This window comes from Erithacus rubecula, assembly GCF_903797595.1.
Source record: "Erithacus rubecula genome assembly, chromosome: 5".
Taxonomy (NCBI): Eukaryota; Metazoa; Chordata; class Aves; order Passeriformes; family Muscicapidae; genus Erithacus; species Erithacus rubecula.
The window spans coordinates 25828912-25850740 of NC_136687.1; the positions used below are offsets into that span (position 1 = coordinate 25828912).

A 21829-nucleotide genomic window follows, 5' to 3' on the forward strand; every position below is an offset into this window, starting at 1 on the left:
TGAAAACTCTTGTTATAGAAAGATAATTTTGTTCTGTATGTGAGAACTGAAAGTTGAGTTTTTTACTGTGTTTCTACAGGACATCCATATCCTAATTCTAAATTCCTAATCCTAATTACAAAATAATTTCCAAAACTCTTCAGACTCTGTTTCTTGAGAGACTTATCCATTCAGATTTTGAAAACCTCCAGGGATGAAGATTCCACATCTCTAATGTTCTTCAGTTCTCAGAGTAAAATATTTTTCTCCATATTGTTTGTGATTGCTTGTAGCAATTAATTGTCACTGTTCCTTATTTGCCTACTATGCATCTGTGAAGAAACATGTTATCTGCAAGTCCCTCCTGGTACTGTCAGCCTGCTCTTGGATCTCCAGCTCTTCTCCAGGCTGAATAAACCCAGTTCCCTCAGCTGTTCCCCACAGAGCAAGTATTCTGCTCCCTGACAAGCTTGCAGGGGTTACCTTGGATTTAATTTATCCACATCTTTCTTCTTGTAGGAGGGGCAAACCTTAGAATGGTATATTAAGTGCAATCTCAGGGGTGCTAAATGAAGGGGTATAATCACATCCCTCAGTCTGTGTTGATACAGGCCAAGGTGCTGTGAGGCCTCTGTTGGTCGTAGGCTATTCACTTGTGTTTACCCTACTTTAGCCTTTAGAATTCTTCCATCCTTTTCACCATCCTTTGCTGCCTGGATGGTTGGTGGGAGTTAATCCATCCCAAATGCCGAGGGTGTTTGAGCAAATTCATTACTTCCCTATGGAGTTATTTTTCTTTCTTACGTTTTTTCTTCCAGAACGAGAATTTGTCCTAGAAATCGAAAGAATGAGATTGGACTATGGTATTGCCCTAGGAGACAAATCTCCATCTCGCCTTGATGCATTTGTAAAGACCTTAGAAGATGACAGAGACTACTATAAGAGAGAATTAGACTATCTTCAGAAAATTATGAAACTAAGGCCTAGCCCAAGCCGCAGGACTGCAGAGAAGGTAAAGTTCTTGCTGCCCAGATAAGTGAAAAACATACTGTAGAAACATTTAAGAAGCCATCAAATATATTTTCAAATTCAGTGGCATTAAATGACTGTAGTAATTTTCTAAATTGCATTATTAATGCAGAAAATTGACTGAGAGAAACTCCAATGAGTTTGCCTTTTTCATCCTTGCCTTTTCTTTCCTGATTACTTATTGATCAGTTTATTTGAAATTAATCAGAAAAAGGCTGAACTTTTATTGCTAGCTCCTTTGTTTGTTCTTTTTAACAGCTGGTTCTTGTTGTTTAGATTATACCACCAGTGCCAGACTTTTTCTTGTGATTAAAATTATTTCAAATATGTTTTTTATCTATTACTAATAGGAGGAGTTCTTTTCTGGTTTTTTTTTTTTTCAGATGTTTTAATTAGCAAATTTTAACATAAATTTATTGATCACTTTTCAGAGCGAAGAACTTAAATCAGTCACCAGAGAAAGGGATGAGCTGCGGTCTGTGTTAGACAAATTTGAAAAACACATGATAGAAATTCAGTCCAATGTCAAATTATTGACTGCAGAAAGAGATAGATTAAATGTTCTTTATGAGCAGGTAAGAAGGAATTGTTTATAGTTAATATAGAGATAACCAATTAATACTCGTTCTACTGTTGGTTATTTAAAATTAAAAACCTAGTAGAACACAACTAAGACTAATAAAAAGCATACCTATTTTTATTACTTGTTCATAAAATATGTGTTCTAGTTAGTTTATTAACTTTAAATCTATTAAAAGATATTGTACTTGGATTTGGAAATGATAAACATCAGGGAAAAATCAATAGAATGCATGAGAAAGATGTATAAAGATACAGCAGAGAAGCAAGAGAAGAGTAGTTAACTGATAAGAGAACAGTGAAGTTAGGCTATACTTGGGACAATAAAAGAGTGATAATTATTTTGACAGTGTAAGTAGTCATGCCAGTGAGGGACATAGGGAATATGTTTTAGTTATCTAGGGAAAAATGAGACTATAATGGGACTTCTGTTGTAATCACAGCATTTTGTTTGTGTGTACACTATATTGCAGTCCATGTATGCTAACAAACTATCATCTTTTAAAGGCCCAGACTGAATTAAATAGATTGAGAAGAGAAGCAAAACACAATTTACTTTCCCAAAGTCAGATAGAAGAGGAAAGAGACATTGCACTGACTGACTTTAAAATATTAATGGCAGAAAAAGAAAGTCTTGGAGAAAAATTAAAGGTGAGCTTTTATAGCTTCATTGCTTGAAGAGCTCACTTGAGAGCTCAATGAATTTATATTGTTACTGAGTATCTATTATTGTTGTTGTTGTCATAGTATTGTTGCTGTTATTGTTATACATTACCAAGTTTTCCTGTAAAAACAGTCCCAAGCTGGGAGCAAGGGTAGAGGAACATGCTTTAAAGTGTTTAAGGGCAATCATATCATCACCTTATGAGAGAGACCTATATATGGAGGCCAAGCCACAGGATACTTTTTGCACATGCACTACTTTGAAGATGCTTGGGTGTCATTGTTGTGGAAGAAATCATCCATTTCACTCACAAGAGAGAAACAGCAATATGTTTTAATCACTTAAGGCAATGAGATTCAAAAATTTACTGGTAAATGCAATGGGGGCTTAACAAGATTTGATGGTAAGGTACATTTGAGTATTTGCTGCAGAGAAGCCAAGGTCAGACAAAAGTGTCAGGGAGATCCTCCCATTGAGTCATGAGGTTCAGAAGGATCTTCTTGCCTTCCAAACTCTTCAGAGGAATGTGACTGGATCCATACTTGGTCAATAGTTTGTGTCTGAAGGATTATAGCAATCAGTCATTTATATCACTTAACTAACATTTCAACATTTCAGTGCTCTCATTCTCGACTCATTTGCTGAGTGTGAGGTGCAATAAGGATTCTCTTTGCCTTAACAAGTAACTTTCAGAAGCTTCCCAGCTCAAAGGGAAGTCCTAGTGTGCAGCCTGCTGCCATGCAGGAGAGCTCAGTGGACCTTGGGCCATCCACTATTGATGGACTAAGGTGATTGACTTACATTGTATACCAATATTTCAGTAGCCACATGCTCAACTAGCCCCCAGCTGCTGCCAAGCAAGACTTAGAGCCCTTAGCTATGTGCTGTTAGCTCTCATTCCAGAGTCCTCCATAAGCTGGGTGATAAACCAAAAAAAAAAAAAATAGGGGGGATGGGGTGGAGGGGAGCATATTGCCACAGTCACATATGGTTCTTATACTAAAAATTTGGGACTATATAGGCTTTTTCATTTTTGCTGATCTTTAGTTGCTATTGCATTTTGTAGCAGAGTATATTTTAAATGACACATAACTGAACCATGAAACACAAATTCATTGCAATCCAAGTTTCAGTATTTTTGACCCTTAAAAAAATATTTGTTAATGCATTGATTTTCCTGTTATTCTGACCTTGACAGGCAGCCCAGGAATGTGGGGGAATCACCAATCCTGGATATGTTCAAAAAGCATGTGAATATGGCACTTAGGGACATGGTTGAGTGTGGAAGTGCTGGGTTTGTAGTTGGACATAATTAGAGGTCTTTTCCAACTTAGATGGTTCTATGGTTCTATGACCATGTGATGTCTGGTATTAATGTGCATTAATGTCTTACTTTGTTGTAGTCAAGAGTGTATGATTTCAGGAGGTTTGTTTCCCTGGCTTCTTTATTGGTCATTAATATAATGTTTTAAAACTTGTTGAAAATTCAGAAATTTAAAATATAATTTTAATGAACTTATCCCAAGACAACATACATCGGTAGTGACAGTGTGATGAATGCTTCCATAGTTTGATTTTACTACCACAGAAATAAAGACCTGTTGTGTATCTGAATGCAGTGGCAGTAAATCTGACATCTTTGCTTAAAACATGTGCATGCAGTAGTAGAGATGTGTTTGCAGCTCCATCCTTTCTTCTTGTAGATGACTACCAATGTTTTATATGTGTGCCATTTTGAAATACCTTTACAAATACACTAATCTAAGGCATGTCTAGGAAGTTTGTGAGTTTGTTTCACTGCAGTAAGGCACAAAAATCAGGGAACAGATAAGTAATCTTTAAAAGTTTCTTCATAAATTTAGGGAAAGGGCAGTTAGCTTTGTAGTGTGCTTACATGTTGTAATTAATAATATTTGGATAAATTTATTTCAGATGTCTAGGCACTAAGTTATACGTGCATGCAACCTCATGTAGCTCATTAAACTCTACAACAACTCACAAATATTAATTTAGTTGGGATCAAATATAAATATACTATTTTAAAAAGTCTAAACCAAGAATCAATGGTTATATTAAACTAATTAAACTACAGTAATGTATTTTCAGCAAATATTCCATGGTTTTACAGAGAGAGCTTTGCATTTGGTCATTCATCTAAGAATGTAAAGTAGTATTTTCTGAAACATGAAGCTTAAATTTCTCTGATTAAATCTAAAAATGGCTGTCTTGTTACATGTAATTTTATATTTCTCAGATGCATCAAGAAGCAGCAAACCATGAAAAATCAAAGCTGCAGCATGATATTTCAGAACTGGAAAATAATATTCAAGGAGTAAGTCCTTTTTTAGGAAGTAAGCTTTTATTATTTCTCAAATAGGATAGACTGTTCCAGAAATTAATTTTAGTATCTGTCTTCAACTTAAATTTAAAAGCCAAGTTGTGATAGCTTTCTGCAGTAATAACATTTGGTTATTTGTTTTAAATTGCAGCTTCAGATTGAAAAGTGTGAACTAAGGAGTACAGTCTCTATCCTGAAAGAAAGAATAAACTGTTTGGAAAATGAATTAAAACTGAAGTCAAGTAAACTTGCCCAGACTTCTGATGATTCTTCTCAATTTAAAACTGAGATTTGCTCACTTCAGTAAGTCTGATACAAAATGTGGTGATCTTTTACAGATGCTAGAATAATTTTGTTTATTCTGTGACTGTATAGCAGAGTTGAGTTCCTGGGAAAGAGTGTAATTATAAATATTTTAAAAATCACTTGATACAGCTTGTATGTTACAGAAAAGTAGGTCTAAGTAAGAAAAGTGCTGTAGTAGCTTTTCACATCAAGCTTGTCCTGGACTTTCTTAATGACCAGATATAATTTTTATGGCTCATTCTATAATTGTTTCCTCTAATAACCATATTTTCTGCTGATGAATGTAGCAGAACTGAAAATTTCTAAAAGGATTCCCAAATGCTGTTTGGAAAAAAGAAGACAGATGCCTTTGCAAACTGCAGCAATAGGGGATTTGACCAGCTATCTTAGAACTGGGGGATTCAAGTATCCTCATGTATTTGGCAGGCCTATTTAAACTTGCAGGATCATTGTGCTTTTTTAAACTCGTTTTAAAGCTTGTTTTAGTAAAGAGCTCCCATCAGCTGTCTCAATGTCATAGAACAAGAAAAAGGCTTAGAGAAAGTGAAAACAGTATTGAATACATTTGGGTAGAAATTTGAAAACAGGTGAAAATGAGAACTGTTGATGTAACACATCATTACAGGATAGGTAATGCTGTGGATTACATCTCTGGATGTTTTAAAAAGGAAACCAGAGTCTGTGTGGTATCCCCCATTCCCCACCTGAGCAGTACCACACTGCACTCTGTATCAGCTCAGCACCTGGGGGATTACTAAGAAGAAATGAAGCTGAACAGCAGGGCCTTGCAGTTCATCTAATGCTCTCAGTTGCACAAAGAGGACTCTTGATAAAACAATTAGTGTATTTGTTGGTAAAATTGTGGCAACAATCATAAAAATCAAAAATCTTGTTAGGTTCTTATAATTTCAGTGTAAAGCATTGATATTTCAAAAAGAAGAAGAGGAGGAGTAGGGCTACAGTCATTTTAGCATTTGGTTTTATTTTGGGCATGGTGGAAATGCTGTGTTTATCTCCCTGCCCTCCTTTTTCCCCTCTAAAGTGTCACTTTGAACTGGATGAAAGCGATCTTTGAGAGACGTGCTGTATTCTGCATTGGTGAGGTTTTTAGGAATGAAAAGCTTCTCTAGCTTTTGTGGGATCCCACTTGAGAGGGATTTTTTTCTTGACCTGTTTGATAAATAATCCATTTAGCTACTTTGGAATTTTGCTTTGTTTTGTTTTTTCCCCTAATTCACTTTCACATTTCTTTCCAAGAAAAACAACTATTGTAGGTAGATGATTTCAAATATCTTCCAGGCTCTTTATTTTTTAAAAGTAGAATCAAAACTGTAGTTGTCAATTTGGTTGCTTATTAAAATGTGGTGTGGCTTATAATCAGTGGTAAGAGTTACATATCAAAAACTTCATAAAGCAAGAGTCAAGATACAAATAACATTATGAAGAGCAACAGAAATCAGAGGAGGTGAATGTTTCAGGTTAACATGGTTGCTCCACCAAGGTTCCATTACTCCATTTTGCATTGATGTTGAGGTGGACTTGCAGCCACCTCAAGAGTCCAGGGCAACCAAGTGGTGCTGGCCTCAGCAATCCTTAAGTCCTTCTCACCTCAAGGGAGAGAGGATGGTTAGTATGGCACACCCATGCTGCTGGTTGGAGCTTAACCCCTGTCTGGAGGTTATGCTAGAACTGTTCCAGCACTTGAAGCAGCTTCAGAGCAGAAGTTGAAAACCCAGAATAGGTCCCAAAATTCTTTCAACTGTATACTGATTTTCCAGGCTCTTAAATGACCAGCTCCAGAAGTCTGTTGAAGATTTACAGCACAGATTGTCTGGCAAAAAGGATGAACTGCAGACAGCTCACGAAGAAATGAAAAAGCAGAAGGAGATAATAGGTAATCTATTAACTATTTTTGTGCTTATCTCCTTTTTTTAAAGCATAAAGCACTTACTCTTTTGTTTTTAGATAGGTTAAACCAGAGGAGCACTTCACAGGATGAAGCAGTCAGTGTGCTGAGAAGTACAATTAGTGTTTTGGACAAAGAAAAGGACAGTCTTCAAGAAACCGTAGATGAAAAAACAGAAAGAATTGCATGCTTAGATGACAACTTAGCTAACAGGGTATGTCCAGTAAAAGTACTACTTTGCATTCCTCCTGGGGATTTTTAAAGCAGTAATGTTTTAGGGAGACATTTTGCTTTGATGACAAAGTCTGTGCAGAGCACATAAATACTGTGCTTGGACCCAATGCAGAGTCATTTGCCAACTCAGTAGAACTTTAATTATGAATGTGACTCTATTCCCCAAATACTCCAAGAAAAGAAGGAATCATTTGTTTGCGTTTTGCATGTGGATGCATTTATTGAGATTAAAGTACTAGCCTGAGGTGACAAAATCTCTAGCTGACTTCCATCTGTTTCAATGATAAGACAATCCTTTCTCAGTAAAGGAAAGAAACTTTGAAATTACTTATTGGTGAAGAATTAAAATAAAGGTTTATTTTAAAAGTTCTTTAATTTGAAGTATCCTCTTATGTTGCAATATAATAATACCTGATACAACTTCTGATATTTTTTTTCTATAGGAAAAAACAATTGCTCATTTACGTTTAACTCTATCTGAGCTGGAGTCATCAACAGAGTAAGTAAAGAGTAGGATGCCTTCTTTGGAGGTTTTGTTTTATGTAGTAGTTTCAAAGTGAAAGTAGATGACTATTTTAGTTATTTTGATGAAACTGAGTTAATTCCATTTGAGTCAAGTAGAGGAGTGTGCTGTGGAGGAAGATGTACACAACTTTCGAGGACACTTCCTCTGCAATTATATTGCAGGCTGCTAAGAAACTGTTACGACCATCATTAATAATTGCTTGTCTGTATTAATTTCCCTAAACTGATAATGTTTCCTAATTCCTGGACAAGAAGTCATTTTCTAGCACTCCACTAGGTATTAGATTGACCTGGGTAAGACTCACAGCCGAATTCTTAATGACTGGCAATCTTAATTCTTCTAGCTTAAAAAAAAACCAGTACAGTCTTAATTAAAATGTATTTATGTAGTTTTTAGCTGGGCTTCTTCTGGTGTTTCATTCTTTCCTCTTTTTAAGCATGACTTTTTAAACTATAGCATCTTAAAAGCAAAAATTTAAGGACCAATATTTAAATAGTTGAAGACCAATGTAACTGAATATTTGCTGCATTGACAAATGAACTATATGTGACAAAAAATAATGCAAAAGTTTATTTAAATTTATATTTGTAGTTCTAATTTTTTGTTTAATTTTTCATTACTCTTTTGATAATTGTCCTTCAAGTGTAAATTATTTGTCTTCTTTCTTTATGGCTTACAAAATATGCAATTGCCATAATCACTACCAGACACAGATAAACATGGATGTCTGTAATTGCTCTTTGTCTAATAAGATACATCTTACCAGATACATCTTCAAAACTGAAGATTAAGTCCATCTTATTTTTGCATATTGACACTTTACATCCTTATTTTATGTTATATTTAGGCTCTGTTTGTCATGATTCAGACAGCAAGGATTATATCTGATTATTTTCAGCAATACAAGTATGGTACTATGGTATAATACAAGAAGGGACAAACTTTAATAATATTTTCACTTGATAGCCAGATGCAGGACATGCTGAGCAACAGAGACCGTGAGATATCCAGCTTACACCGCCAGCTTGATACATCCCAGGTGGAGCTTGCAGAAATGGGAAGAGTAAAGGAAATGGCTCTGAAAGAAAACAGACGACTGCAAGATGACCTGGCTACAATGGCCAGAGAAAACCAGGTATGAGGACAGTATGTGATACTGATGTATTAAACAGTTCGTTGCTTGCTTGCATCAAAACTACATCCTCAGTTTTGGTTGATGTGTTTAATTATTGGTATTTCTTGAGCACTGGGATATTGAAAAATCACCAGGCAGAAATTGTAAAAGCAATACTTCAGATACTTAAGTGTAGTCAATGCTGTGAGGGAGAAATAGACAAGCTTTCAGTTTGGTAACCTTTCCTTAGGTTAAAAAAGAAATCTAAATAAAATAAATCTAGGACTTCTTGTTTATAATATAATGAAATTATATTAATGGTTAGATCACTTGGCAATTGGTATTTAATTGATAAAGACTGGGTTTTATTATCTGTGGAAATTATTATTGAGTTAGGAACTCCAAAAGCAGACATCAGATTCAGGTGAAAGTGAGAGGGAGAGTAAGGGGATTGGTAACACATCTGAATTTGTTCTGGTGCAGTGATTCATTAATTTCATCCATCTAGTTTCCATGAAGCCTTGGGTTTATTGAGTGAGGTGTGCTGTATTTGAGATTAGGGTATTTTGGAGATTAGGGTGTTGGCGAAATTAGTTGGTTTTGAGCACCAGCTGGATGTTGCTGACCAAAAGCCTCCCAGCTCCAAGTGCATGACATGGATATCCCTGTAGTATAGAATGTCTGTTTGGACAACATATAACACAAATGTCCAGTGTTTTATGGGACAAGTAACATCCTTTATTGGGCTGAGCATTAGAAAGTCTATGTAGAGGGTATGTGACAGTTATTTTAAGAGTGAACCTGGAATTTTGTTGCAACTCATTTCATTCAATTTGTATTGCAGCTCCTCATGAGATTCAAATGCCTTTTACAGTTTTGATCCTGAGATACAAATGTTTGTTTGAATTCACTGTAAGCACCAACACTAAAAACAATGAGGGCACTGTTAACTAAACCATTTATTTCAATTCCCCTCAGTCAACCTGGCTGAGTGATGCTAGAAAGTGTAATAGAGCAACATGTTTCAAGGAAGTAATGTAGGACCTTGAACAGTTCCTGCAAAAGCTATAATTCAATACATAAATATGTAGATGTACTATTGAAATAAGACCTGCTCTTCACAGGTGTCTAATAAGATGAAATATTGAATATTATCATAACATGATGGCAGAAATTTTCCCAGTGTTTGGGAAAACAAACAGACTGATTTTAGCATATGTTAACTAAGGCATACAGTAAAAAGGCTAATGAATAGTAATGTACCACAAAAAGAAGAAGGGGAAGAAATAAGGCAGCATCCTTTACTTTTCCCACATTTGATCATGGAGATAGAAAAAGATACTTGCAGTTTTTGCTCTTTGGGATAGAGGACTCAGGGAGATGAGATCTGAACCTTAGAGGAACAGAATTAGCAGTTCAAATATCTCAAACAAATTCCATGGTGCATTTTTAATGTTTAAATATTATCTTAGTAGTGCAATTAGTTATTTTATCTTATTTAACTTTAAAATAAATGTTATTTTGTTATAAAGTTGGCTCTCTATTGATCTAAAACTTTCCTTTACTCAGGGATAGTGAGTCTTAAGGCTATAAAAATTCTAACTCCCAAACATCAGTATTTCAAATTTTCCCAAGATCAGTAGGGTGTGTCATCGGGGAAGCTGCATGTTTTATGAACTGGTGAGATATTAATTGTTTTTGGTGATTATTCTTGCCTGGAAACTCTTTGCTGTATCTAAGGTAACAGGATATTTCTGAACCCTACAAATCTCAAAGAACTTTGCAAGTAGAATAGGAAAAAATCTGGGGCATATGCAATTACTTTTATTTCATCTGATAAGAGTATTATATAGTGCTTAATTTGCTGCAATCACAATTTTGCTTTTATGCAATCTCTTTAGGCAATCAGTACTGAGCTTGAAGATGCAATACGTGAAAAGGAAGAAATGAAAACCAGGGTTCATAGTTATATAACTGAAGTCTCCAGATTTGAGACCTTGATAGCTTCAAAGGTAAAAATGTAATCTGTTGGCAGTCATTACTGCATTCAATAAAACAAAGCAAGAGTTGCATGGTTTGGGTGCTGTTCTCCCTGCCTGTCCCATTTCCTTCTTTAATTTTTCCTTCTTTTCTTTGCAGTGTTTCAAGCTGCTAATTGGGGATTCATATAACACCTTGTTAGATCTGAAGCACTGATTAATTCTAGCACATCACAATTTCATTGATTGTGTTTCAGTTTGCCATAATGCTGGAGAAGGACAAACATGCCATGTTTGAATGTTGATTTGCTTTTTGGGTTTTTGACCAGGCAGTCAGTATAATAATGGGTACTGTTTCATGACTGTGGGCAGCAAGCAGTTTTTACAATGATTTCAAGTATTTTACCCTTTTGGAAAAGAAAAAAAATTATCTGTTGTTCTGCATGAAAATGTAAAAATAGTACTGTTAAAATAGTGCTCTGGTTAAATGTCCTTTATCCTGATTCTTGGATTCAAAAGCGTGATATACGTGAGTTAAAACTTAAAATCACTTAAATAGGATTTGTGTCAAGACAACCTGAACTAGCAAATTTATTATGTAACTTTGAATTGGGAAGAATGAGTTTTGATCTGACTTCAAATTGCATGTCTAGATGAATGTATGTAAATTCAGCCACATTTTACAAGTAGAAACTGAAGCATGGATCAACAGTTAAGATCAGTAGTAGATTAGTTTAGAACTATCAATCTAAAATACTTGAAGTTTATTTTTTAAGAATTTTACAGTAGATCCAATTTACAATGTGTTCAAAGTACTTCAGCTACAGACATGGCTACATCTTTGGCAAATGATAATTCAGTTATTCAAGTCAGGTACCAGGAAGCTATAGAATACACAGCCAGCAACTAATAATGAATGCTTGATTTCAGGGATTTTTCTAGTATTATATCTGGCTAATGCCTGTGGAGACGAGGATTTACTTTTCTGTAGTGTTCATTTTCTAAATCACAAGTTTCCTTTTCCTAATGCTCCGCCTGATCTTGTCTGTACTTTCCAAGTTCTGCAGGATACAAAGAAGGAATTTCAGAAACAGTAGCCTTTATCATTAGATAAATCTCATTTATACTATAGCATGCATATCCCACTGCACATTATATGAGCAGGGAATGGAGGTAAATAAGAAAAATTTATCACTGCCTTATAATACGCACTTGGCCAAAGTAAAACTCACAAGCAGCATTTGTTCTATCACTTCACAAATGGTGACCACCATAGCTTGCATTTTTGTACACTAGTGATAGACTCCTTAGGAGTATATGCTCTCATAGATTACCAGTGTTTTGGCACTGCTGTAATACAAATATTTATACAAGCACTGCAACTAAAAGAGCTGAAAATGGAATTTCTTGGAAAGGGCAGCACGCAGTGTATCTCAGTAACGTGACCCTTGACAATGCAGAGAGATCCAAAATGACTCCTCTCCTGGGAGCCTTAAAACTCATTAACAACTCCTAAGTGTAAGTACTTCCATTTTAATAAAACTGAGTGCCATCAGTGTATTTATTTGCTGTTTGGACTTGAAAAAGGGATGATGCCCTTTAAAGTTGCTAGATAATGGGACTAAGAAAAATGAAGGATGTTCTACTTTCTGGAGGACAAAAAAAGATACTGTAAGGAGTAGGCATGAAATGAGAACAAACAGCTTGAGTGTATGTTGTTCATTGCAGAGCAATTTTCTGTTTCACTAGGAAAAAGAAAACCAAGAATTGTTGGAGAAGTTCCGGATGCTCCATACACAAGCTGAAGATTGGGAGATGAAGGCTCATCAAGCTGAAGGAGAAAGCAGCTCAATACGACTGGAACTCCTTTCAGTAGACACAGATCGGAGACATCTTCGAGAGAGAGTAGAATTTCTGGAAAAAGAGATTCAAGGGGTAAGAACTTGTGCAATGAAATTCCATCTAGGAAAGTGGGATACATCCAAGTGCTTTTTAATAAAGTCAATGTACAATTTTTAGCACTTTTATGGAAAATAATTTCTATATGTGAATGTTTCAAATATGAACACTGGAGTTTTTGAAACAGTAACTGATTTGTTTGGATATGCTTTCCTTCACCCCTGCTTGCCCAAAATTAGAATCATGGCATATGTTTTCATAGCTGTAGATCTCTTCTGTTGGGTTATCACTGTTATTATGATGTTGTAAGAAACTTTTGTTTAGTTGCTTCAGAATATTTGAATATAGCTTTATAAGTATTTTGCAAGCTTAGTTCTTACATTTCTTTGAAGATTTCAATGAAGTATTTGAAGCATTGATGGCTGCAGTCAAGGTAAAAGTCTGGTAGACATCCAAATTCAGAATCAGTCTTCCATAATACTGAATCCTAGACCAATATTATAGAACATAAGGAAGTTAATATTTTAGAAGCAATAACTTCATAGAGATCAGAGAAGTTCTAGAGCATAATTTTGGTGGGTTGAATACATTTTGTCCCATGCTTTTAATTAACCAGAAAGAGTTAGAGACTGTATTAAAAATAAGTTGTATGTTTGGGATTTCAGCTTTTTAATCCTCATTCCACCCTTTTATAGTACTTGTATATTTATCCAAGTTGTTGGTAAATTTGCAAAGATGGTTTATTAGTTGCTCTTAGCTATGTGTTAGAGAGAGGAAAGGAATATTAATTTATGGGGAAAATTAACTTTGAAGAGAAAATAAAGTGTTAAAAACCCCAGCTTATTCAACAGGAAACTCTTAAATTTAAAACATTGAAAATGTATCCATATTTGATTCTGTTTAGCATATTGTTGCACATCAAGTGTATGAATCTCAGATCTCCTCCATAACGAAAAACATGTCCAGATTGGAAGAGGATCTGAAACGTGAAAATCAGGATAAGGCTTGTGTGTTGGCAGACCTCACCTCTGTGAGAGAACTCTGTGTGAAACTTGAGGCTGGCAAAGACCTTGTAGCTCGACAGCTGACATCCAAAAGCATGGATTATGAAAGGGTAAGCAGCTATAATTTAATCTGCTATAACAAAGTAACTTTCTTTGCTTTTAATAGTTTTTTAAGAAAAGAATTATTTCTGAGAGCAAGGTAAGTTAATTTACATCGCTAATTTTGTGTTTTTATGTAAATTATAAATTTTACACTATACAAATCTACAGCTGTGGGTTTTTTACAAAAAGAGGGAATTTCTTTGATTCATTATCACTGCAGGTGTAGTTTTAGCTGTACCACAGACAGATTATATATATATATTTCTTTTTTGTTTTTAATTTATTCAAACTTTATAAAAAGCAAATAGTGCACTTCTTATTGAGATCATAAATACCTTACCCTAATGGCTTTTTTTCAATTAAAAATTTAGATATGGCTGGAATTCATTGAATAGTTTAAACAGTTCTAAATATTCATATTTTCTGAACATTTTTCATTACAGCTAATTTTGTCTTCATTTAGTGACTTGGTCTGCCTTTCTGGAACTGTATTATTCAAGACCTTGAGAACAGTAAAATTTGTTTATATTCACAGAACTGAAGAGGAAAACAAGTATTCCTACATTTTCAGCAAAAGCCAAGAGGCTAATTGTGAGCTGACCTAGTCAAATAGAATGAAGTATAGTAAATACTATTTTTGTACTTGTGCAAAGTTCTACTGTTAAAAGCCAATTCATGTTCCAGGTACTTACCTAAGCATTCCCAGCATTCACTAATAAAACTCCCAGTAAAACATTTGATAGATGTACAGCTTGAATAATTTTAAATTAAGTGTAGTTTAAAATAACTGTAGGATTTACATATTTTTATGAGCTGTTTTTGTGAGCTACAGTTTCCTATTCTGTTTTATGAAACTTTTGATCATTTCAGTTTTTGTAACAGCTCTTCACAAAATAAAATTCTCTGTGTTTGTAAATTGGTGTATTATTAACATATAAAATTTGTTCCTTAGGTTCTAGGAGAATTAGAAGATATGAAATCAGAAGTAGAGTTGCTGAAAAAGCAGCTATCCAGTGAGAGACTTACAATTCAGAATCTTGAAACGTTATTGTCTACTAGTAGAGACAAAGAATTTCAGAATCAATTAATGTCCCAAGACAAAGATACCGAAATTCAGTTACTGAAAGACAAGCTAACACTGGCTGAGAGCAAACTGTAAGTTTTAACAAATGTGTGAGTGTTACATGGTTTGCAAAAGAACTATGTGACAGTACTTCTTCACAAACTCTGGGTGTTTGGTATGACTGAGCAGATTTTTCCAGCAATGTCTTTTGGCTTTTCATGGCATCATTTTCTTAAAGTTTCTTTACAGGTCTTTCATGTTGCTTTCAACTAATCAGCTCTTTGGTGGACATCAGTTTAGTGCAAGCAGTAAACTTAAACAGGAGTTCCAAAGGAAATATTCTCTACATAAAAATTTAACATGTGTTTACTACTCAAACCCCCCCCCCAGTATATTAAATTCATGGCATATGTGAATTTCTTATCTACCGAATATACCTGTTGTCCTTGCTTTTATTAAAGAGTCACTTACATAATAAATACTGAAGTCCATAGTGCTTAAAAAAACCCAAAAATACTATTGCTGCTGTTGATATTAAGTGTTAAGGAAAAAGACCTCTATCACTTATTATTCCTTTGAAATATGAACAGAACTAAACCTGACACCTACACTAAATGTGGCCAGCAACTTCCTCTGCTGTGGATCTGCCTAAAGAAGCAATAACTTATAGCAACACTTGTATAAGAAAGACTAATCTATTTGGAACAATGAAGTTAAGAAGAGAGGTATTTTGTGTCTGTGAAGTTCAAGTACAAGAGAATTGGGAGATTTTAAAATTTCTTTTCATGTTATGGAGCAGGGAATTTGAGGTTTCCATGATGTGTAATCTTAGAATTATTTGGGTTGAAAAAGACCTTTAAGATCATCAAATCAAGCTGTTAAACAAAACCTGCAAGAATCATGACATGATAATTCTCCTAAGGATATATCAGCAGGGACTAGTGGTAGCATTAAACAGCAAGAAAGAGGAGTAGCAGCTGAATGCAGATGGTAGTGAAGAGTAAAGTCAAAGCAGAATTTCAGATGTAGAGATGCACCTATTTAGTAAAAACTAACATAGGCAGAGAAAAGAAACATATGGAATTTAATGGAACAGGTAATACTCCTCATGAGATATATTGCCCACTTAAACTGTCTGGAACTTGGTGACACAAATGTGCAAGAAATATGCTTTTGGTTGATTTATGTACAGGCTACTACTTGTGGCTTATGATGGTCCACCTCAAGTAGCTGTGATCTGATGAATCTGGAGATGATGACATTACTAATTGCCCCTGTGCAACTAATGCTTCATGGTTTAGTATTATTTTATGATTTTATTATTTTTATTATTTTTGTTTACTTGGGGAAAAAATGTTAATTGCATGCAATTAATATAAGCTAATAGAATATCCTAATTATGAAGTTCAATGTGAAAATTAGAAAAAACAAAGTCCAAAAAAACAAACAAAAAAAAGGAAAGGAGTTTTTAAATTAAAATGAATTTTTTAAAATTAAATTGAATTCAATTACTTTGTGTACAAACATTATAAAACTCTGTTTAACTATTTATATAGTAATTTTTTTCACTATTTTTCTTTTGCACACATTGTAAGGTTCATTTGGGTTTTTGTAAATGTCAATGTTTCAGTGTTAATAGGGTGGGATATTGCTGGAAGAAGGAACATGGTCTCTTGGAGGAAGAGTGGCCATTCTGTTGAATTGCTTTCCACTGCTTATCTCAAAGGTTGCATTTTGCTAGGCAGGTGGTCAGGTGTGAGAACTAGTTGTACATACCTTATTTTCTACTATTTGGTTTGTGGTAGTTGCAGTCTAAAGAGCAGGAACTTTCAATGCTCACAGCTGTGATTGAAGTATGTGACAATTATGTTTCTGCCTTGCAAAATACAGAAATTCATTTGGCTTGGCAGTTTCTGCTCTAACTGACAAAAATCATGTGCCAATATTTTTAAACATTATTTAAAGTTTTGACTTTATAGTACCTGTCCTTCCACTTTATTTAGAAAATGGCACTGCTATGACCTCTGACTTCAGAGGGATTCTCAGAATTAAGTTTAATTTGTGAAGTTCTCCAGTGGTGTAGTTATGAGTTGTGTAAAGAGTGAGTAGTTGTGTTACTTTGAGTACTACAGGGTGATAGTACAGTAAATGAGATCTGAATGCTCTAGAGTGATTAAATAAACATTACTAAAATTAAATAAATTAAATACAAAATTAAAATTACATAAAAAACAGGATATGGAATATCTAAATTACTTGTTGAGAGCTAACTCTATCTACTGTGAAAGAGACAGATGTCCTCTGAAAATTGTGCATCATCATGTAAACTTGATGATACATGATGATTACTGTGCATAAAGGGTTTCAAAATATTTCTAAACTTTGGAGTGACTTACTTAATGCTCTTCATTTTGTTTAAATGTCATTGACATGGAATAACCTCAGAACTCACAAACTGTTTGCTTTCTTTCCTTATTTTACAATAATGATATTGGGCCATGAATTCTTACCTCCATCCTGAAAGAATATGCCTGTCTTTGAAGGACTTATAAAATATCATCAAGATGTCTTGTCTTCTCCATCTGTTCTCAACATACTGGATCAAGATGCCATTCTAGGAGTTTTACTGATGAATAGGGAACACAGGAAAAAATATTCTGCGGTTCTATTTGGAACAAATCTCTTGAGTAGTTTTCATCTTCCTGGAGTCAAAGACCAGCGGTGCCAGACAGAAAGTCTGTGACAGCTAGGAGTGGAACTCATTTTTCAGAATTCCAATCCAGTGCTTTAGCAATAAACTAGTACAACTTTGCTTCTCCAGAAGTGACTTTTGAGCACTGCACCTCACAGTGGCTTTGAAGACTGTATGGAATGACACAGCTGTCTAGATTCTTGTTAGATACCTTATTTTACATGCAATGATTTATTTTTCTTCCTTTGTAATGTACCTGATGGCATTTTGCAACAAAGCAGTGTATTGGCCAAGATGATGATTTATTTTTTATTTATATAGTATATTAATCATGTTTCTGAAGATTTTCAAGGCTCCTTTTAATTTTGATTCTTGCAATTGAAACATAATTGCCCAAATACCAAGGATGTAGTTAACAAGCTTTCAGATTCTGGGTTTTGCTGGTCTGGTATTTGCTTTAATAAATTTTTATTTAGATTTGATTCAGTTGTGTTCATGTTTAGCCAGATAGTTCCAGCCTACTTGATAAAATTTTTACTGAAGACATACCTCTTAAATTTGTAATTTCTTTGGATATTCACTGCTTTTTTCTTCTTTTTCTACATAAAGACCATCTCAAATTGCAAGAGGACAGTAAAGCAATAAACTAATGTTTTAATTGTTTGTCTGTTTTTATCAAACATATTTGTGTTTACCTTTGTCTGCAAAAGAGCATGTTGTAGTCAGGATGTAGTGAGAGGCTTGCCAGCTTCTTGCTTCATTCTCACCTTAGGTTCTTCCAGAAACATTCTGTTGCATTCATTTGGTTCTTGCTGCTTCTGATTTGTCTTTGATTTAGTCTGTGAAACAACATGTTCAGTATCTGTTTTGCTTTATCTTGCTCTAACTTCTCTAAGCTCCTAGCGGACATTGTTCAAAGAAAACTTTGTTGCTTCTCATGATTTCTTTTAGAAGCAGCAATAATAGAGAGGTTTCCATGCTTCGAAGTAAAGTTGCACAGATGCAGACTGACAGTGATGTTTTAAAAAGGAAACTGACAACTGAGAGATTTGAACGGTAAGATGGCCATTTTTCAGTGAGTTGACTCTCCCTTCTTATTTCTTCTTTCTCACTTTTAAATCTGTTGCTTTTTTCAATAGTGAGGAACTTTTATGGAAAACTCTGTTCCTCTTGTTGTGCAAAATCTAATATTTTCATCTTGAAAACTGCTTAATTAAAAAATAAATTTACACAGTTTCTGAATCTTTTTGTAAGTTTTATGAGTTTACCACTTCCTCTAAAAATAAAGCCCACCTTCTGAAGGAAGCAGAAGTAGTCCTGAGTGCCTTTCCCGGCAGGCGAGCCTTTGTGCGCTGTGTCTCGCTCCGGCGCGGTGCGGTGCTGCGGTGCGGTGCCGCGCCATGTGCGAGCGCGTTGCTGCTGTCGCTTGCAGGGAGCGAGCGATTCAGGAGATGCGGCGCCACGGCCTCTCCACGTCCTCGCTCCGGGCGTCTCCTCCCCTCACCTCCACGCTGAGATCTCCCTCCCATTCTCCAGAGCGCAGCGCCGGCAGGACACCTGAGCAGGCAGCAGCTGAAAAGTAAGTGCTTTGGTTTTAGCAGGTCATTTCTACCCAAGGGCTAGGTTTAAACTGTTTCTAAATAACACCTTTGTGATTATATGAAACTGTTACTTCAGATGTTTCTAAGTTCTGCTTTTGCTGTCTCCTACTATAAAAGATTGATTGCAACCAATAAATGCAAAGTGCTCTCCAAAGACGATATAATGTAATGGATTCTCATTCCTCTTTTTCTTAATGGTCTTGCACCACCTTACAACTTTCAAATATATGTTGCCTGCGTATTACTACCATTAATTATATCCAAATATACTTTACCAGTTTATTATTGTTGATAGTTATCTCCAAATAATGAATGGTTCATATTAAGAGGAATGCCATGAAATTCTCCTGAGTACAACAATAAAAATACTCCACCAAAGAGTGGACTAAAATGCATTTGAGCTCTGCACTAAATAAAACTATCTCCAAAAAAAGGGCATAAAAATAATTAATATATTTTTCATTGTTAGTGCTTGAATCTATTAATGTTTAAGATCATGTTCACTATAGTCCATAAAAAAGAAATTAAAATTGGCCTCCTACCTGTTCATTTTCACTGCCATTTTTGTTCTTTTAGAGATCATTGTTGTTTTAGATGATGCCAGTTATGTGTTACAGGCCTGATTATTGATTGTATATCCCACCTGTTCTATACTGAATAAGAAATTGGAGTGAAAAGGAAAAGGACAGGGAAAGACAGAGAGTGATTGTTGTAGGAAATACATGTGCTGTGACAGCTCATGAGTCTAACAGATTTTAAAGTTTATTTTTGCTGGTAAATCCATATGGCTTGTTCTAAGCTTACTTTTGTTCATAAAAACACAGGTTTCTTGAGAACTGAACTCATCCTGGCATGAGCCCATATTGTCAGCAATTTTTCTCTTCTGCGAATTTTTAGGCAAAGCAAAAAGTGGAAACTGTAGCAAATGAGTTACTGACAGTGGGGATGAAACAGCAGATATGACTTTTGCTTTGCTGGTGAGCCCCTAGGCATACCCTGTTATGTTGCAAAACAACTTTTTGACTGAGATGATGACAGAGAATGAGTATCATCAGTACAGAATTGTCTTTAGTCTTCCTTGCTTTGCAGTGAGAGAGCAATAAAAAGTTCAGTTGCTATGCTTGGAGGCTGCTGTGTAGTGCACTATTTTTATCTAATATTTGTATCCCTAGTTTTAACAATGTCAACTCTGTACCATATCTTACCAGAAAATACCCCATTTTCATGAAGTGTTTATTTTTAAAGAAGGTGTTTTTTAGCAACTGAATTCACATGCAGTTGTTATGCATATCTTGCCTTTTAAACATATCAATTACAGTAGAGTGATCTCAGCAGTACTGTTACCATCTTTCATCCTTCTTGTTTATTCCTCCTTGGGAGCTCACCAGAGTAAAGTGTACTCTGTAATTACTGTTCTGTGGTGTTGCAGTCTCTCTCTAAGCTGATTTAATCTTTTCAAGAATTCTCTCTTCCTCCTCTTCTCACTTTTACTTTTGTAAATCATTTTAGCAATAGTCAGTGGTAAAGAGTTTTAAGTATTATGCTAATAATTGATATTTGGGAATAACAAAAGAACATCTGAGAAGGCTAAAGCTAATTACTACTTTTTATCCTAATATTAATTAGTAAAAAATATAATAGTTACCTTTATTTTGACATCTTTTCTTTCTCCACAGAAATGTGACTTTCAAGGAGTAACCAGTACTTGAGTAGCTGAAGGATTACCTTGTTACAAGGACTATTTTTATAAATTATTAATACTGTCTTGTATTTTACCTCTGTTTTCTACAAATCACTGATTACCTTTAAAACCTCTGAGAATGGGTGAAGTGATCAACTTTGCAGAATTCTGCTTTCCCAATTGCCAGGAGTGATTGACTTTTTGCTGGCTGTTTGACAGGTTTTATATCAAGTCTGGCTAAGTTTTGTTACTACTTTGGAAACAGTAATTGTAAGAAGGAAATGAGTACTTAATTTGACAATCTCTCATTTTTATTTTACTATTTTATTTGTTTTTTTATCTCATATGATTGGAGAAGTTTATTCATCTTAATTTGAGCCAACATAGAATAACATCCCCAGCTGTGTTAAAAATGCTGAGCCAATGTATGTTTTCTACTCATGATGATTTGCTATGTTTGTGCTTCTAACAAGTTTTTTCTGTTTTCGGGTTATTCTTTATGGTATTTAAAAGTACTGATTATCTATTTTGTGAATGCATTTTGTTTACCCTTTTTTTAATAAAAAATATTCATCAGTTATTCTTAATTACTGTTTCGATCTTCTTTTGTTTAACTTTTGTGTGAAATTGCATTTTAAATATCTCCATATTTAATAAAAAATTAAGAGAAAAAAATTTTAAAGATGTATTGAAATATTTTAAATATTTAAGAAATCTCAAAGTATTTTATATTCAAACTTTTGAATCATATCTGGAGACGTTTTCCAAATTTTGATTTTGAAAGTTCAGAGCAACACCTGGAATCATTCACGCAGTTAGGCTCAAGCTGTTGGAGAGGTGACACAGGACTTTATGTTGTGATGTACATATTAGGTAAATGAAGTGAGAACTAATAGGTAAATGAAGTGAGAACTAATCTTGAAAATAGCTAGTATATTCAGCAGAGAAGCATTTCAAAGTTAGGCTTTGGAGTAAGATGCAGTTAGGAGCATACAGTTTTCTAATAGTTACATGCCACCAGGGTGGCATGGTGTGTATTCATAAGAATTATACAGAGCACTAGAAATGGGAGGATGCATTGCTGCACATCCTTGCACTGGCCAAAAGGTCCTGTTATGCTTGCCTAACTTCCA

At 34.8% G+C, this 21829-nt stretch overlaps 1 protein-coding gene across 4 annotated transcripts in view; it reads left to right on the forward strand.

The window, feature by feature from the left end:
* The window catches only part of CEP135 (centrosomal protein 135), a 34204-nt gene extending 12926 nt beyond the window's left edge, over window positions 1-21278 (forward strand). For 2 of the 4 annotated variants that reach the window (XM_079306652.1, XM_079306653.1), the window contains 16 exons: window positions 798-991; window positions 1440-1583; window positions 2095-2238; window positions 4506-4583; window positions 4741-4892; window positions 6674-6789; window positions 6861-7015; window positions 7479-7534; window positions 8528-8696; window positions 10577-10687; window positions 12404-12589; window positions 13458-13667; window positions 14612-14814; window positions 18366-18470; window positions 18847-18993; window positions 20692-21278. In XM_079306652.1, coding sequence (XP_079162778.1) covers window positions 798-991; window positions 1440-1583; window positions 2095-2238; window positions 4506-4583; window positions 4741-4892; window positions 6674-6789; window positions 6861-7015; window positions 7479-7534; window positions 8528-8696; window positions 10577-10687; window positions 12404-12589; window positions 13458-13667; window positions 14612-14814; window positions 18366-18470; window positions 18847-18993; window positions 20692-20713 — 2192 coding nt within the window. In that variant the 3' untranslated portion in view covers window positions 20714-21278. The remainder of the gene's footprint in view (window positions 1-797; window positions 992-1439; window positions 1584-2094; window positions 2239-4505; window positions 4584-4740; window positions 4893-6673; window positions 6790-6860; window positions 7016-7478; window positions 7535-8527; window positions 8697-10576; window positions 10688-12403; window positions 12590-13457; window positions 13668-14611; window positions 14815-18365; window positions 18471-18846; window positions 18994-20691) is intronic. The other 2 variants (XM_079306654.1, XM_079306655.1) reach the window with 1 other exon arrangement.
* The last annotated feature ends 551 nt before the right edge of the window (window positions 21279-21829 follow it).